Here is a 16,386-nt window from a genome sequence, read left to right on the forward strand (position 1 = left end):
TTTTTATTCCCTTTAAATAATGATGCTTGTAATATATTTGTCCTTGTCTATGTAATATATTTGCTGTTGAGTTTGTAATATATTTTTCATTGTCTATGTAATATATTTGCTGTTGAGTTTGTAATATATTTTTCAATATATTATGTTTGTAATGTAGTTGACAATGTGTTTGTAATAAGTTTGAAATACATTATGTTTGTAATCAACAAAATTGAACATAACATAAAAGTAAAGGAAATTACAATTAGAATTAAACATAACATTGTTAAAGGAACGTCTCACCACCTATTACATAGTTAAATTGGTTTCCACAGATTAGGAAACTGTTTGGGATACAAGTTTTGTTCACGGTCGATAAAATCCCCTCTAATTCTAACAACATCTAATAGACGATCTCGTTCTGCTTGAAGCTTTTGAAACTCCGTATTTGCATTTCGAATCCACTTCTTAGCTTCCTTGATATTTTTTGTAGTTTCAGCAATCCATTTTTCTTTTTCAATTACTTGATCTGCTAGGTCGTTTGCACGTTGGTTGAGTTTGCGACTAATTTCAGAGTCCCTTTCGTTGGCTTCTTCAGCGGCCTTCATAGCATGGAAAATGTCGTCAGGCATGTAATCTGGGAGTGGGAAATCTGGGCCTCAGGAATTGGGTTTGTATCGGAACAAACATAGCAGTATTCGTCTTCGCAATGCCAAACACCGAAGTCAGATGAATTCATTTTCAATTTTAGAATGTTCTAGTGTATCACGTATAAGTTCTATGTTAGTTGCATATTAATAGTTTGAGAGCAAAAATCACTATTGGATAAGACAACAGGTAAAGTATTAGTCAAATGCGACTAGACAATAGTCAAAAGCTATAACACGGTAGTCAAACTACAATCGTGTGTCAGAAAAAAAACATAACATTACTGATAAAAACGTAAAGTCGTAGTCAAATACACTTAACATAAAAATCATATGAACTTAGAATTACTAATAAACATAACATAATTCTGAAAGGAAATTAGAATTACAAATAAACATAATATTACTGGTAAACATAACTACTAATAAAATTAGTCTAAGTAATTAGTAACGTGCAAATGGTGGTACGACGACCATCTTCTCAGTTGGTATTTCCCAATGCAGAAGAATTGGAATAAGATTAATCGTCTCCGCTTGGAATGCATGTCGATACACCGCAGAAGTCAACCTATAATTAACCAATTGCTGTTTCTCTTCAACTGTAAGCCTGCTTAATGATGGTATACCATGTTCACAGGGTATGCCGCATTTTTGCCATTTGCCACAAGTACAAATACCATGTTCAACTTGTACCGTTTGTATGGTTAAATTACAACGCACTTCAAATTTGTCACTACCAATATGTGTAACCTCATAACCATTAGATTTGTTCATTCTCCGTTCAAACACGTGTTGTGCATAAGGGGTAAGTTGACCATGCATTCCACCTGTGTAATTAATTTACTTAAAATTAAAAAGAGGATAGAGTAACGGAAAAGAAATAAAACAATTATTTATTACCTCCAAATTCAGCTCGTTGCGCGTACACCATTTGTATTGACTGATGGACCAGTTCAATGATTGTCGTTATTGGTAACTCGTGCGTGTTTGATCTAAGCCAACTCAATCCAATCGGAATGCTAATGTATTTAACATTGAAACGGACTTTAGGAAAAAAGGCTCGAGCCCATTTTGCCATTGGGATATTGTCAAGCCAGTTAAGATCATACCCATTAACCTCATTTTTTAAATTGTTTAAACAAACGTAAAATTCAGACAAGCTATAAGTTTTACATGTCTTCCCGAACAACTGTTCGACAACGATACTTCCTGTGGAAGCCCGAACTTTATCGACTATATTTTTACAACAATACCCATGATAGGAATCTGGGTATACTTGCATAATGGCGTAGTCTATCGAGTCAGACATATGGCTTATGAAACCAACTTGAGTAGTGTCACCTAAGCATTCTTTCAACCTTCTCATGAACCAAGTCCAAGCCTCGTCACAGTCAACGCTTCCCAAAGTGAATGCTATGATCAGGGGTTCATGATTACCGTCCAAAGCATGAGCAAGATACATTGTTGTTATGTTGGTCCCAATAAGGGGTACATGAGCAACAAATAATGTTGGTATCATGGATGTGAGAAAGCTAGTAATATGTAAGAAACGATGGCAACATTACACAAATGTGAACTTGAAATAAATAATAACATAATATAGAGGAGGAGTTACCACGCATCCTAATGCGACAAAACAAAATTGAGACCTGTCTCTCATGTCTTTCTTAATGATTGTGAAAGAGTTACGATTTGTTCTTTGAAGATTATGAAAGAGTATCGGTAGGTTGGAAAAGCTTTGTTTGTATATCTCATTAAATCCACTCATTATGAGAATTGGTATGTTTCAATGAATTTGGTCGAGGCTATATAAAGGGATTTCATTTCAAATAGAATTCGTTCAGAAACGTTGCACGGAAATAATGTTTGAAGCGAAAAATCTACTGTTGGAAAAGACTATACATTATGCAGTGTGCCAAACAGTAGTCAAACACTATGAAACCGTAGTCTAATAATGTGAAGGAGTTGATTTTATATAGGGATTAAAGCGACCATCAATGCCTCTGGTATTACATAGGGATTAGAAGGTAGCGTTATCTACAATGGAAATTATATTTATTAAACGAACATCTGACAACCTATTACATAGGGATTAAAACGACCGACAATGGCTCTGGTATTTCCCATTCAGATGGAGGGGGAACAAAATTCACATTCCTAGTCTGGTATGTAGTTCGAAACACTCACCCCGATAATATATTTGAACCATATCGGCTAATTCTGTGTTGTTTGTATAACGTGCTGCAGCAAGAGCATGACCACATGCTATACCTAGACTGCGCCATTTCCCACAAGAACATGTGTGTCGATTCAGATCCACAACACATGTACGTTTGAAATCAAAAACTTGGAAAATATCCGAAGGTAACATAGACGGGATCTCAGGTGGGATTTTCGTTGCTTTCCATTGCCGAGACTTTTGCATCCTCCTTTGAAGGACCATCTCTGCGTAAGATGTGAATACAGTGCTCAACATTCCTGAAAAATCAAAGGATAATAAATTACCGGCATTTAAGTGATTTATAAAAAGTTCCTATATTACCTCCCATGACACAACGTTCTGCAAATGTCTGTTGGATGTACTGCACAATCGCATCAATTAGCGTTATTATTGGTACATTGCGTTGACTAACCGATAACACCATTAGGAATTCTGGAATTTTAATGTTTAGTACATTCCAACGTATATTAGGGAAATAGGCCTGTGCCCATTTCATATGTCCGATGTTGTGAAGAACTTCCTGTGCACCATGACTTAACTTAGAAAATGTTTGTTTAAAGTCTTGCGTGGTATATGCTTTGCATACACGGAAGAACAAGTAGTCTAAATTTCTGCTTTGACCAATTCTTAATTGGCAATAATTCAAAACACTGTTAGACGAATAACCATGGTAAGCATCAGGGAATACTTGACCAATGCAAGAAGCAATGGTATCGCCCATGTTGGTTATGAGCGCAACTTCCGTACCCGCTCCGATAGCATCCTTCAACCTCATAAGGAACCAAGTGCAAGAATTAACACTATTTGCCACCACGACACCAAATGCTATTGGCGTAGTATTGTTGTTTCCATCAATAGCAACTGCTACGAACATTGTATTAAGATACTCTCCTCTGATACGGACACTGCTTATGAAGATGACCGGAAGCATGCATCCTATAAATGCGTTGATCTATTTCAAATTTTATATAACATAATTATTAGTTTTTAGACTAATCTAAATTGGTTTAGCAAAATAATAAACAAATCGATACTATATTACCACACATCGAATAGCAACAAAACATAGTTCGAACCGATCCATAACATCAGTTTTGATGTATGTGTAACTGTGGGGATTTGCACGCTGAATGTTGTGGAGGTAAACAAGCAAGTTGGTAAAGTTGTCTTCATAGTCATTGTATGAGAAACTCATGTTTAACGTTAGGGCGGTGAACAGGAACCTTTGTAAAATATATCAATAACGATGATTTAAATTATTTCAAAACCTTTTTATAGAATCGAAGCAGTATTCGAAAACTAAAGTAGTAGTCAAATGGTGGTAGACAGTAGTCAATACCTATAACACAGTAGTCAAGCTACAATCCTGTGTCAGAAATTAACAGTTAGATTAGACAACACATAAACTAGTAGTCAACTGCAAGTGGACAGTAGTCAATACGTACAACACAGTAGTCAACCTACAATCCTGTGTCCGAAATTCACTGTTCGATAAGACAACACGTAAAATAGTAGTCAAATGCTAAAAGGTAATAGTCCAAACCTATAAGACAATAGTCAAGCTACAATCATGTGTCCGAATATGTAGCTTAATGACACTATATAAATGAAGATATTTACCTGGCCACACTAATAAAAATTCCATCTCAGTAACCAATGAAAATGGCAAATTGCAGTTGTGGGGCTCAAGGTATTATAAGGACATCAAGGACTTCAAACAACCCTGGACGGCTATTTTACGCTTGTCCTAAAGAGGTATTTGCGTTATCACTTAATTATATATATATATATATATATATATATATATATATATATATATATATATTGTTATTTATGATTGAATATTTAGAGAATACACATAATGTTTTTGATATTTATTTATCAGCCACCACAGTCTGGGTTTATTTGTTGGCTGGATGAAGCGAAAGACAATAATTCGTTGATAGTCGCTAACTTAGCTCGATCAAAGAAGAAGCTTCAAAGCAAAGTACTACACTTGAAGATAGCGTTACTTTGTAGTTGGATTTTCTTTTTTGGTGTTGTTGTGTATAAGTTGTAGTCTAAATCTCGATTATGCAGGCTGTATGTACCACTAAGTAGTAGAAGTACGTAAGATGTAGTAATGTATGTTTTTAATTGTAATGGTTTGTGTTTCTATGCATGAGAATTTGTTGTCTTAATTTTCTATATTGCTTGTGTACTATACATGTTGTAATATATATTTATTCTTAATTCATTCGACTATACAACACATGTTGTTTACAAATAAAAAAGTCAAAAATAGAAGACATAACCATTTCGTTGAGTATTTGATAAAACAAAGTTGACATTAACATAATTAGATTACTAAACATAAGTAAACCAGGAACTATTACAGATTTTGCAGCTCCTAACCAACCACTAATAAAAAAAACATAGTTGCAGATATACTACCTTAAAATTAAAAATGAAAGACATACTTGGACATATACTACCTTTATATTACTACAACAAGCAAGAACATTATTAAAATACTACTCATCTTCTTCCCACATCGGAAACTCATACGGATACTCTTTTTTCATAGCAATGACTTCCTTTTTTTTTCTCCAAATAGTACTCACGAAGTGCTAATTCACTCTTAAGCTTTCGCAAATTTTCTTCACTGTAACGGATCGAACTCTCGGTAGATTGGATTTCTTGCCTGATACTTATAATCCAATTGTTTTTACGATCAATGTCATCACAATAGATGTCTAGAAGGTCTCTTTGGAGACGATAATCTTTAAAAGCCTTATCCACTTCAGCTTCTCTTTGTAACAACAATTTTTTCACTTCCTCATCCATCTTCTCTCCTACTATAGGAGGATCAACGTTGGGAGGGGGATTGGTTGACACGTTATGGGAACTTGTCCCCAAAGGAGGCTTATTGTTGGACGTTGATGGCCAATTAAATTTTGCCAAGATCCTTTTCATCTCCTCTGATCTTTCTGTCATTTTCACACTTCAATTTTTATTATTATTGTTTCTTTCATTTCTGAATTGATAACAAATCCACATTAAATATAACACAAGATAACAGTCAACGACAAGAAGATAGTAGTCATAACCTATAAAAAGTAGTCAATCAAATCAACTAATAGTCAAATGCTATTAGACAGTAGTCAAAACCTATAAAAAAGTAGTCAAATAACAATCATGTGTCGAATATTCACTGTTCGATAAGACTAAACATAACATAGTAGTTAATGGCTAGTAGACAGTAGTCAAATCCTATAAGACAGTAGTCAAAGTACAATAATGTTTTGGTAGGATGTGACAACGCATAATATAGTAGTCATAAGCTATTTTATAGTAGTCAACAGCTATAAAAAAGTGGTTAAATTGTCAATTATATATAGAGACTTATATGTATTCTATAAACCTCAATCACATAAACTGATGTCCACCTCTCAAGAAAAATGGTGGTTGATGCCACAAGAGAAGCGATCACAACTATTAATAAAAGAAGAAGAGATCAAGAACGAGATTAAAGGCATTGAAGAAGATAGGAAACGATTGGATAAGTTACAAGCCGATATCTGGTCTAAAATGAGGTCGATCCAAGACAAAGAACGCGACATTAAAACTGCACGGGTTTGGGTACAAGATGCAACAGACTACGCCAACAAAGAAGAGGTTAAGATGGAAAAGATTCTTAAAAACATACAAAAAAAATACGACTGGGTGATTCAAGAAAAAGAAAAATTTCCAAATGATTTTCAAAATGTTTGAATTTGATAATTCTTGATTAATCAACTAGTAAGTTTATGCATTATTTATGAGTTTATGTATGTAATATGTATTGTATTATATTTGCTTGTTTATTATGATTAATCTATATAATATGTAATTTTCTCTCGATATGATAATTTCTTTATGTTTCATAATAACGGGACATTTTGATAACATAAACCAAAATACAACTTTATCTTTCGACATGAAACATTACACATAATTTGTTACTAAAAAATTACTAATCAAACTAACTACAAAATCGCCTTTGCAGCTGATCCATAGTATACCATGCCCATCCTATTGCGAAAGTTAGTAGCCGCAAAAACAGGTGCCATCGATATACCAATCGCCCGTCCAGAAACAAGCTGCTCCATGAACATCAGCATAAAGACACCGCACTCTCCAAACATCCCTTCCTGTTGGGGCACGTCCGTAACATCCGTAACAGTAATGGATGCTTTCTGAACAGGCAAACCCATGTGATTCCAATAATCAATGTCAACAATAATGCGGTCTACAAGCTCTTCAAACCGCACAAAATCAATCATGGTGACGGCGCGAAAAGATCGCAAGCTGTCGTACAAATTCAACGACAGCGTGTCCATCCATAACTCCCCAAGTACCCAATGATGTGGGTTTATACAAATTGGAAAATAAACCTGTTTTACCACACAACCGTTGGAATTAGTTACAACGTTTAATTAGTGTAATATCAAAATTTAAGTGATTAATCAATAATATTTGTTTACTTACACGGTCAACTTCTAACCAAGATTTACATCCATCTAACGGGTCAAACGAATGTCTCAATGCACTTCCTACCCACTCGAACGTCTCAAATGCAGCAAAAAATGAAGATGGCATGATTGTCCATCGAGCATCGTTCGGTCTCCGCTCATTCATAAGCCTTCCCCATAAGTCAACATGCTGCATTTAAATCTAATTTAAACATACGGACCTTATCAATTATTTAAATTTTAAATATAAACAAATGTCTTCATACCGCTTCATCTAAATATCCCAAGTCAATTGAATAAAAAAGGAGATCCCAAAACCTTGCTTCGATTCTTTCATTGTACAACCGATGTTTCAAAAAAACAGCCGGTTTGTTTCCCATGTATAATGAAGGGGCGGCACATCCAGGAATGACATACGGCTCCAATAAAAGTGCTGGGGGATCGCTAAAAGAAACGGGGGGTGGTGGTTCATTGCGTATTACCCCACCCGGACGATATCGGGGAACATTTTGAACCTACAGTATACACGTAGTCAATAAGTATCCATATAGTTAAAACTTTTTTATAGTAAATATAATTTTAAAGAAACCTACAGAAACATATGGAGAGCTAAGATATTGAGAAGGTTTCAATACCCTAACCGGACGACCTGGTTTTGCAACAGGAGGCACGGTATATGATTTTCCGCATCCACGATGTTGCTGGCAACAATCTTCTTTTTATTCTTCTACAAAATACATATTAATTTATTTAATATACTCTGAAAAAATATAAAAATTAATATACAAAAAAAATAAAATTATAACCTCCTTCACGGGTTTTTTTTTGTTTTCTACTACCAACATCATCATCCTCGTTTACTCGATTTGAATTCGGTGGACTACCGAATTGTTCGTTCACCGGGCTTGTCATCCGATAACTACCTCCCACATCTTCATTCCCTACATTTAAACGAAAAATAATTTAACAAATAATTATTTTACCTCGAAACCTTCGTTAAGAATTAATAGTAAATTTATAAAATGAAATATTTTACCCCAAACGCTGCGTCAAAAAATTCATTAGTGTCGTCTCGTTTTTCAAATCCCTCTTTACATTTCATTCCTCGGATTTCTTCCTCCAAGCTTTGAAGTCTTGCCATTACTTCTCGGGCTGTTCTCCTATTAATTCCCACCGTATGAGTTTCTCCGGTGGACTGGGTAGATCGGCTGTTTCCACAGGATGGATCAGATGAAGATGTTCCATACATAAATTTTTTTATATATCAATAATAGTTGAAAAATTTTAATATACTAGATACTACTTTTAGTATTTTACTTACATCTTTTCTAAAGTTGTAGCGTATAGAAGAAGGGACTTCTGGCGATTCAGGATTCAGACTAGAAATATATGTCAAGTAATGTGGAGTAGATGACTCGACATCTGAGGCAATCATCTTTCTTTTCGGTTGATGTGCCTCGTCCTGGTCAACATCGAAAAGATCGCAAACTTTCTCCCATGTTAACCTCCCAAGGTGAAACCACCACAACATACGAGGATATAAATTGTTTCGTCGTAACGCAGCATTCCCCCGAGCTAGTGGGAACATCTCCCATATCCATATCTTGTAATAAATATACATTAATATATAAGAGTTAGCAATAACTAACAGGGATTATGAAAAAATAAAAACCAAAAAATTTAAAATTATATTTTTACCTTCAACGGAATAACGAAACCGGATAGTGTATACACACAAGGTTTTGTGGGATGTTTGGACATATGATCCTCAAATTTCTTAAACATACCCGACAATCTAGGGTATGTTTTACTCCATAGGTAACTCCCCCACGAGAAACTATATTATATGCAAAACTATTAGTTAAACATATAAAAAATAGTATTTTTTTATAATATTAAATTGATAAATACCTGTTCCATTCATCCAGGTTCTCCACCACCCACAGAAATTCCTTCGTGACTTCGTCTTTGGGTTCTTTTCCCAAAAAACCTTGATTGAGGATATATAGCAAAATCGCACGGACAACATCGTCAGCCGATATCTCATTGAACCGTCGGTTCAAGATAAGTAGCTCTAAATCTTCTACAAGTAACGTAGTGTCCGTGCGATACGGGAAGACTCTGGACCGAAATGTATTATCACCGTATCCGTGATTATATATGGTTGAAAATTCGATCCTTGAAGTAGGAAAACGGCCCATGTAAAGTCCCGAGACAATACAAAACTCTTCCGGCCCAAATGATAAAGAACGTCTAGAAAACATGAAATGTAGACGCTCAGCTGCATCACTTTCAGGGGTAGGACGCAACATGTGAAGTAATAGGCCATGAATAAGTAGTCCGTCTCCGGACTGAGCCGGTAGATCCAAGAGGTAACCAAAGCTAGTTCTTGAAAATATCTCTCGAACCGGCCCATTCAACGGACTCAAAACTTCATGCAACTTGTGACATGAAGCTTTCACAGATATATTGCATGTCATCTTTTTGTTAGGAAGCTACAAAATAAATAAAAAATAAAGTTAAACAAGGTTTTATAAAAAAAAAAACAGTGTTGGAGTATCACACAATAAAACAGTTAAACATTTCATATAATCTATTTACTTTCTATAAAATACCAAAGTAAATTATTTTACACAAATTTTTGTCTTTTCTATACTACTTGTATACAAAAAATAGTATTGTACTTTAAAAATGGTGTGACAATAACATATTTTATAACAAACCCAAAACTACCAAAACACAATGTTATTTTATCAATACAGTATAATACAAAGTATCTACACATTATACACATAAAAACTTCTTCAAATAGATAGTACATTGCTATTGTATGCTATAATTGAAACATAGAAAATAACATCATTTTTAACAACATGCAAAACATTGAATCATAAGATACATACAAGGGGATACAATCGTTACAAATACGTTTAAACAAATTTTGTTTTTTAAGAAAATAAAAATATATATAAAACCATACATTTTACGAAACCTACGATTTTTTTTTTCCAAAAAAAAAAAATCATAAGATACATACAAGGGGATACAAATGTTTATTGGCTATTAAATTTTTTTAATAAAAAAAAATACGGTTTTTTTGTGAAACCTACGGTGTACAAGTGTTTACTGTACAAACTGTGCAGTAAATACTTGTATACCGTAGGTTTCTAAAAAACCCACGGTTTCCTTTTTTTTTTTTTATAAAAAAAATTATACCACAACAAAATACATCCAATTCCTATTCTATTGATACCATTTTTTCTTAAAAAAGACGAAAAAAAATAACGTCCGTACGGTTTCATATGAAACCTACGATGCACAAGTCTACACTGCACAAACAGTGCATTGGGCACTTGTACACCGTAGGTTTCATATGAAACCTACGGTTTTATATTTTTTTTTTCAATTTTTTTCAAAAAAAAATTTATCCCCATAAACAAAACCTACTCCTAATCACAAACACAGTAAAATTTTTAAGAAAAGTAGACAAACCTAATTGTTCTTCGGGTGCTCCATTGAGAGAAAAACGTAGCCTAACAAAAGAAAACAATAGGAAAATGACCTAATCTGAAAAAATTTTCATTATATACTTTGGGCTAATGGGTCACGAAAAAGTAAACGGCCCCTTGAAACAGTAGCCCATTAGGGGAAAAGAGTAGTCAACGGGCGTTGACCGTAGTAATCACCTGTAGACCGTAGTCAACCGAAAGTTGACTACTCTTTTGTGGGCTATTTTTGGCTAAGTGGGTTTTTTTGGCTATTTTTTGATAAGTAATTAAGAAAAATGGCTAGTTTTGTATTTTCCCCTAGATTTTACCTTTTTTTTTTCCTTTCAAATAAATTGAAATTTTTTTTCCTTTCAAATAAATTGAAATGATTGAAGTTCTCCTATTTGGAATCGTGTTGGGTCTAATTCCTCTTACTTTGGCTAGATTATGCAGCCGACTCTGATTCAACAACAAAAGGGTATAAAAAAAACTAGTGACCAGACTATTTCCCGGTTTAACCGGTTGAGCTGGCCAGTCCGGTATTCAAAACATGCTTCTTTTATATCTTTATTTTTTTAAAAATTGCTTTTACAAAGTTATTATTTTTTTTACACCGACCCAAACATTTTGGCTTCCATGTCTAACGGGTCTTACATAAAACGAAACCTTTCCAAAATTAATACTTTCTACATTACACAATACTTACAAAAAAATAACTGTTTTAACCCAAAGGTTTATCTTTCACTACGAAATTGGTCCCTTATTTTTTTTATTTTACATTTTGACAGCTTTTTTATTTTTATTAAATCCAAACTTCTTTTAGAAAATTTTATAACTTTTTTAAAACGTAAGTATCTTTTTAGAAAATTATTTTGTTACAACTTTGTTATAAAATTAGTTTTTTTACAAATACTTTTTTATCCGCGTTTTATGTATGTTTTTTAAGATTTTGATCAACTTCTCCTCAATCTGCTTTGACAACTGAAGAATCTCATGTGTCTGTACATGTAACGAATCACAATATTAGAAAAATAAATTGATATGAACATGTACAAGGGAAAATTAGGTAAGTTCAACCCACCTGTGTAACTTTTGATACAGCATCCTCTTCAGTGGATCATTTCATGAACTCCATTTGGTTACAAGTTAAAGTCCCAACATAATCATTTCATCAAACAGATCTTGGGTATATTATTTGATCCTTATTTGGTTTTCAGGTGCATTTTCTTTATGGTGTTGAGGGTAAAAACATACACTTTGATTCTCAGGGGAATTTTCTTTTCCATTTCTCCACCATAAGTTCTTTATTTGGTTTCTAAAACCTTTTCTTGTTACAGAGTAATGAATAGAATCTGTCAAAGGAATTGGAATTAAGAATAGCAATTAATCTCAGAGTAATGTAAGGGAACTTGTGGTGCACAGAATATTTATTAAATGAATGGAATTTGTCAAAAGAATTGGAATCTGTCATGTATATGGTCGATAGAAAATAGAAAGGATATTGATTCCATTCATTTGTTGCTTTGTGTTTAGTTTGCAAAGCTATCAAAAAAATTGAAGTGAAATTATGTTAAATGACCGAAAACCCCTTTAGTGATTTTTTTTTAATAAAATAATAGAATTGCTATTTACTGCAAAAGATTTTATGTATGAAACAATTATTAAACACTAATTATATAAACATATGACATTAAAATTGACTTATGAAGAAAAATAAATAATTGATTATAGATATCTACATTTATAGGGTTGTATATTCGGATAAAATCCTTTGAAAACAGATTTTGGGGGAATTTGATGAAATTCAGTTCCATCCATTTTGTCAACCAAATGTGTAACTGAAGGAATCTCCCATTCCAATTCCTTCAAATTTTTATGGAATACATGAAAATCAAACATGCCCTAAATTGCTCTTGGGATTAAAATAGAAAAGGTAGGAAAGAAAAACAACATGCTGAAAATGTCATGTTAGGAATAATATCATTGCATGATAGTTATACTATTATATAGCCTTAAAAAAATAGTTTTTTTTTTTTTTTTTCAGAAAGAACCTCATCCACATCCATTTTGTTGAGTAAACACCAAGATGCTGACTAGGAGAAGCATTAGACATCTGTCAAAAAAATCCAAGTCATTCAAGTTTTACTTTATGAAAAGATGGAAACAAATTGTATATTCAAGAAATGCACTTACATGAAATTCCCCCATGGATTTGGTCCATGATCAAGTGCCCCATCTTGCAATCGTTTACCCCAATTGTGTTTCTCATTTTGTCAATATCTTAGTTGCTCTGTATCACATGCAATTATGAAATTCACACACATATATATATATATATATATATATATATATATATATATAATAATAATAATAATAATAATAATAATAATAATAATAATAATAAAATTGATATTTAAGAAACGCAAAAACCTCTCTGATGATCCATCTTCCTTATCATGGACCAATACAGAAAAGATCCATCTTGTTGATAGGAAGGAGGATCATTGTTCATTATAATTGAAACCATGTAGTTTTAAATGGGAAAATGAGTAACAATGCACTTTAAAAACTTAAAAGGATGATCAAAGGCTTCATGGACTAAACTACTCCAAGGTTTTAAATCAAACAACTAACACTAAACAGGTAACTTTATACCTAAACATATAAATATATACATCAACATTTATACCTCAACATTGTAATATGTGATGAATTAAACAATAAAGATAGATAAATTTGGTTGTCAAACATCTAAGTTTAAGAGACCGATTTCAATTCAAAAACTAAACAATAAAGAAAGTTTAAGAGATTATGAACTAGCCAGAAGTGGATTGATATGCTAGAAGAGTATGATAATAGTGAAATACCAACCTACTTTCATTTTTTTTTTACTATTATGGCAATGTCATCAAGATACAAAGCAGATTTCATTGCTATGATTGGATAGATTTTTGAAAGTATGATGTCCTTAATAACAAAGATTAAAAGTGCATAATATTGTCATAATGCAATGCCCTTGTAAGAAAAGTTGAAATTTGCAAAATTGTAAAAGAAAGAAATGAAAGTAGGATGCTATAATGAACAAACTAAACAAAATTGACTGGAAGCACCAAAGAGGACATCATTTAGATTTTAAAAGTAGAATGTACTAAAGATACAATCTCTTACTGATTTAGATTTTGAAAACATAATGTTACAGTAATGAGTAGCATGCTACAATTGGTTAGGTTTTGAAAAGAAACTAGTAAATTTTCTTAATAATAAAAAATTTGAAGTTATAACGCTATAAATGGCAACCAGAAACAAACATGCACAGTTTTACAAAGTACAAGTGAGTTAATACAAAAATATAATTGAAGTACAATGTCTAAATTGGTTTGATTATGAAAGTATAATGTTATAATTGAAAGTAAAATGCTATAACTAGTTAGATATTCAAACTACAATGCATTTATCAAAAATTTAAATTACAAAGTCTTAATTCTTAATATAGGAAAAATAATGGAAAGTATTATGCTGTAATCGGTAACCAAAAACAAACAAGTTTTAAATTCCAAAGTACAATGTCTTAATAGGTTAAAATTTTCATGTGCTTTTCATGAGGAAAACAATAAAAGTACAACTTCTTAATTGGTTAATTCTTGAAAACGTAACGCTATAACTAAAGGTATAATGCTAAAATTAAAGTAGAATATATTAATATGAAGAAATGACTGTAAGTATAATGCCATAGTTGGTAACAAAGGTGAAGAAAGTTTACCCTAAGTCATTTAGATATTTTCCAGTTATTCTATCAAATAGCCATAAAAAGAGAATTTGTTAGGTGATAATAACTGAAAAAAGTAGAAATATATAAATGTGGCAGATTATGTGAGCCAAATAACAACCCATGATGATGATGATGATGACAATGTTGTTTGTTAGCCACTATTACAATAAGATTAAAATCAAGTAAACAAACATGGCAAACCTAACAAATTCAAACCTTGCTAAATTTAGAATCTCAATGTTATCATATAAGTGGGTCCTAAACAAATTGAATTGAAGAAAATACCTGAGCTTCCAAGTCCAAAACACTCTTCATCCTGATAAGATGAGAATGTCTCTCCTAAAAATAAAATAGCATTAATTTCCTGACACAAATCATCTGCATCACTGCATATTTATGTTTAAAACTTTACAACTTTACATAAGAAATAAAACAACATAAAATGATACAAAATAATTAAAATACATCTTACTTTTTGTACTAGATCCAACAAATTCATTGGATAAGCCACACCCACAATGTTATCAATCCACTCACTCATCAAATACTAGCACCCTATGAGTCCAATTTAACAAGTATTAAATAAATCTTTCATGAAAATTTCCTTTCTTTAAACCAATTGTTTCAAATTTACCTAGAATATTGATGAGGCACCCATAAGTAATGAAAATCAACCAACCAAACTTGAACCATAATCAACCACAACTACATCTACAAGAGGAGTCATAACCTCCTTCACACAGGTGCCTTTTATCTACAAAATAAAATAATTAAATATTATATTTTCAAGAAATACTGAAACTTGGAAACAAATGTGACATGAACTTTATGCATACTTGCTCTTCCCCCTCAATATCCCAAATCAACTCTGCAACCTTAAACATCAACTTTGTTCCCATTGAAAGAAATGTCACTACTCTTCCAATTGAGACGCACATATTTATTATTTGAGACATTAATTAATTTGATATTATATTAATGCTAATTTGATTAGAAATTATAAATAAAGCATGCTTTACCACAGCCCTAACTACCTGTACACCTGGCATATCTTTTCCATGCTTTGCCAGCTTGTAATCAGTGGATAGAAAGAAGGCCTAATCACCCAAAAACAACACCCTTATTTGAGATTCAATGGAACTAAAAGTGTACCTTTAAACATCAACAGACATTAAACACTAATTATATAAACATCAAACTACATGCTCTAACTTCATAAACATTAAAAAAAAGTAACATGACATTAAAAAAGACTTATGAAGAAAAATAAATAACTGATTATAAATATCTACATTATAGAGTTGTATATTAGGATAAATTAGGAGTGAGAATAAAGAAGAAGCATAAATTTAGTCTTTTTGATAAAGAAATAAATAATGGAATTTAAAGTCTTCCCTAGGAATGATAAAATCCTTTGAATACAGATTTTGGAGGAATTTGGTGAAATCCAGTTCCATCCATTTTGTCAACCAAGTATGTAACTGAAGGAATCTCACATTCCAATTCCTTCAAATTTCTATGGAATCCATGAAAATCAAACACGCCCTAAGTTGCTCTTGGGATTTAAATAGAAAAGTAGGAAAGAAAAACAACATGTTGATTTTGAACATTTCATGTTAGGAATAATATCTTTGCATGATAGTTATACTGTTATATAGCCTTAAAAAAATTGTTTTTTTTTTTTTTCAGAAAGAACCTCATCCACATCCTCTTTGTTGAGTAAACAGCCAAGATGCTGACTAGGAGAAGCATTAAACATCTGTCAAAAAAAATCCAAGTCATTCAAGTT

The 16,386-nt window shown here is 32.5% G+C and overlaps 1 protein-coding gene across 1 annotated transcript; it reads right to left on the reverse strand.

Moving 5' to 3' along the window:
* Positions 1 to 6,765: 6,765 nt before the first annotated feature.
* LOC145116095 (uncharacterized) lies at positions 6,766 to 15,833 on the reverse strand. The gene is made up of 17 exons (XM_079052454.1): positions 15,632 to 15,833; positions 15,232 to 15,351; positions 15,070 to 15,152; positions 14,883 to 14,936; positions 13,022 to 13,118; positions 12,880 to 12,941; positions 12,083 to 12,180; positions 10,833 to 10,873; positions 9,252 to 9,835; positions 9,039 to 9,177; positions 8,662 to 8,943; positions 8,377 to 8,548; positions 8,147 to 8,281; positions 7,990 to 8,067; positions 7,607 to 7,855; positions 7,357 to 7,530; positions 6,766 to 7,262 (listed from the first exon to the last, which is right to left on the reverse strand). The coding sequence occupies exons 13-17, from the start codon at positions 8,189 to 8,191 to the stop codon at positions 6,855 to 6,857; spliced, it is 954 nt and encodes a 317-aa protein (XP_078908580.1). The 5' UTR covers positions 8,192 to 8,281; positions 8,377 to 8,548; positions 8,662 to 8,943; positions 9,039 to 9,177; positions 9,252 to 9,835; positions 10,833 to 10,873; positions 12,083 to 12,180; positions 12,880 to 12,941; positions 13,022 to 13,118; positions 14,883 to 14,936; positions 15,070 to 15,152; positions 15,232 to 15,351; positions 15,632 to 15,833; the 3' UTR covers positions 6,766 to 6,854.
* Positions 15,834 to 16,386: the final 553 nt, after the last annotated feature.

This window comes from Lactuca virosa, chromosome 5, assembly GCF_052849685.1.
Source record: "Lactuca virosa cultivar CGN04683 chromosome 5, Lactuca_virosa_CGN04683_v6, whole genome shotgun sequence".
NCBI classification, from domain to species: domain Eukaryota; kingdom Viridiplantae; phylum Streptophyta; class Magnoliopsida; order Asterales; family Asteraceae; genus Lactuca; species Lactuca virosa.

Bases quoted from the DNA above. Each gene is read 5' to 3' on its own strand.
- LOC145116095 (XM_079052454.1), bottom strand. From the start codon at position 8,191: ATGATGATGTTGGTAGTAGAAAACAAAAAAAAACCCGTGAAGGAG. The intron at 7,856-7,989 runs GTCGTCCGGTTA...TGTATACTGTAG, and splicing joins GCCTCCTGTTGCAAAACCAG to GTTCAAAATGTTCCCCGATA. The intron at 7,531-7,606 runs GTATGAAGACAT...ATTTAAATGCAG, and splicing joins TGGGATATTTAGATGAAGCG to CATGTTGACTTATGGGGAAG.